Source organism: Trichinella spiralis, assembly GCF_000181795.1.
Source record: "Trichinella spiralis strain ISS 195 chromosome Unknown Scfld3492, whole genome shotgun sequence".
In the NCBI taxonomy this organism is placed as follows: domain Eukaryota; kingdom Metazoa; phylum Nematoda; class Enoplea; order Trichinellida; family Trichinellidae; genus Trichinella; species Trichinella spiralis.
The window spans coordinates 1-836 of NW_003530431.1; the positions used below are offsets into that span (position 1 = coordinate 1).

The window sequence follows — 836 nt, forward strand, 5'->3', positions numbered from 1 at the left end:
GCCTACCACAACACCGAATTGATGCAGATCCCGCAACGATGTGGTACAAGATGTAACTCAGGGACATCAGCCATAACAAGGAACAGAATAAAAAATGATTCAAATAACTCTGAACCGCAAAGCACTGAACGCAAACGCAAGATCAACCAAAAATGAATTTCAGAATTTTGAATTCCATTTTAAAGCACTTTTGCAAAAGAAAGTTAACGCTAAACGCAGCAGTAGAAATTAGCAATCTTGAATTTTCTTAGATTTTCCACCATTCCGGTTTATTTGATTAGCTCAGTCAGTTATGTCTAACTTTATGCCCAATAGGACTTTGCTTCCTAATTCGACTTTGTCCAGTTGTTTCGTGAACGCTAACATGAATTTGCCATTGAACAAATTTTCAGTACCATTGACCATCTTTTGCATTCTTTTCCTCGTATTCATATTGCCAGCCTCAACGGCACCTTGGCTCTGAGGGTATCGGAGTTTACTCATGACAAGCTTCAGCTCTGCCAACATGCTTTTGAGTTCACAAATTCACTGAAAAAATTCCGACTATTCTTGGATTACAGAATGCCACAACAGCTCCACGTGAAAAGCAGTTTTACTGCCACTTATTCTGTCCTGCTTGACTTTATCGTACTCAAAAATGCTGAACTTCATAAAGTGATTCAAATACGTTACGATGTACAGATATAATTACCATTAGGCATGGCCTGAAAATTATCGAAGACGTTGTCACCTGCACTTGTAACATCACTATTTGGTATTAGCACGTTTGTAATATCCGGGTGTTACCAACTAGGGTTTTTGAAGCTTCCCCGCTATATCATATGGAATCTTCTCAA

General features: G+C 38.8%; 1 protein-coding gene across 1 annotated transcript; it reads left to right on the forward strand.

Moving 5' to 3' along the window:
- Window positions 1-94: 94 nt before the first annotated feature.
- On the forward strand, window positions 95-687 carry Tsp_15233 (hypothetical protein). The gene is made up of 3 exons (XM_003367896.1): window positions 95-221; window positions 252-267; window positions 393-687. Exons 1-3 carry the CDS (start codon window positions 95-97, stop codon window positions 685-687), a joined length of 438 nt encoding a protein of 145 aa, XP_003367944.1.
- The last annotated feature ends 149 nt before the right edge of the window (window positions 688-836 follow it).

What these genes read in the sequence shown, in the direction of transcription:
- Tsp_15233 (XM_003367896.1), top strand. Translation starts at nt 95, where the DNA reads ATGATTCAAATAACTCTGAACCGCAAAGCACTGAACGCAAACGCAAGA.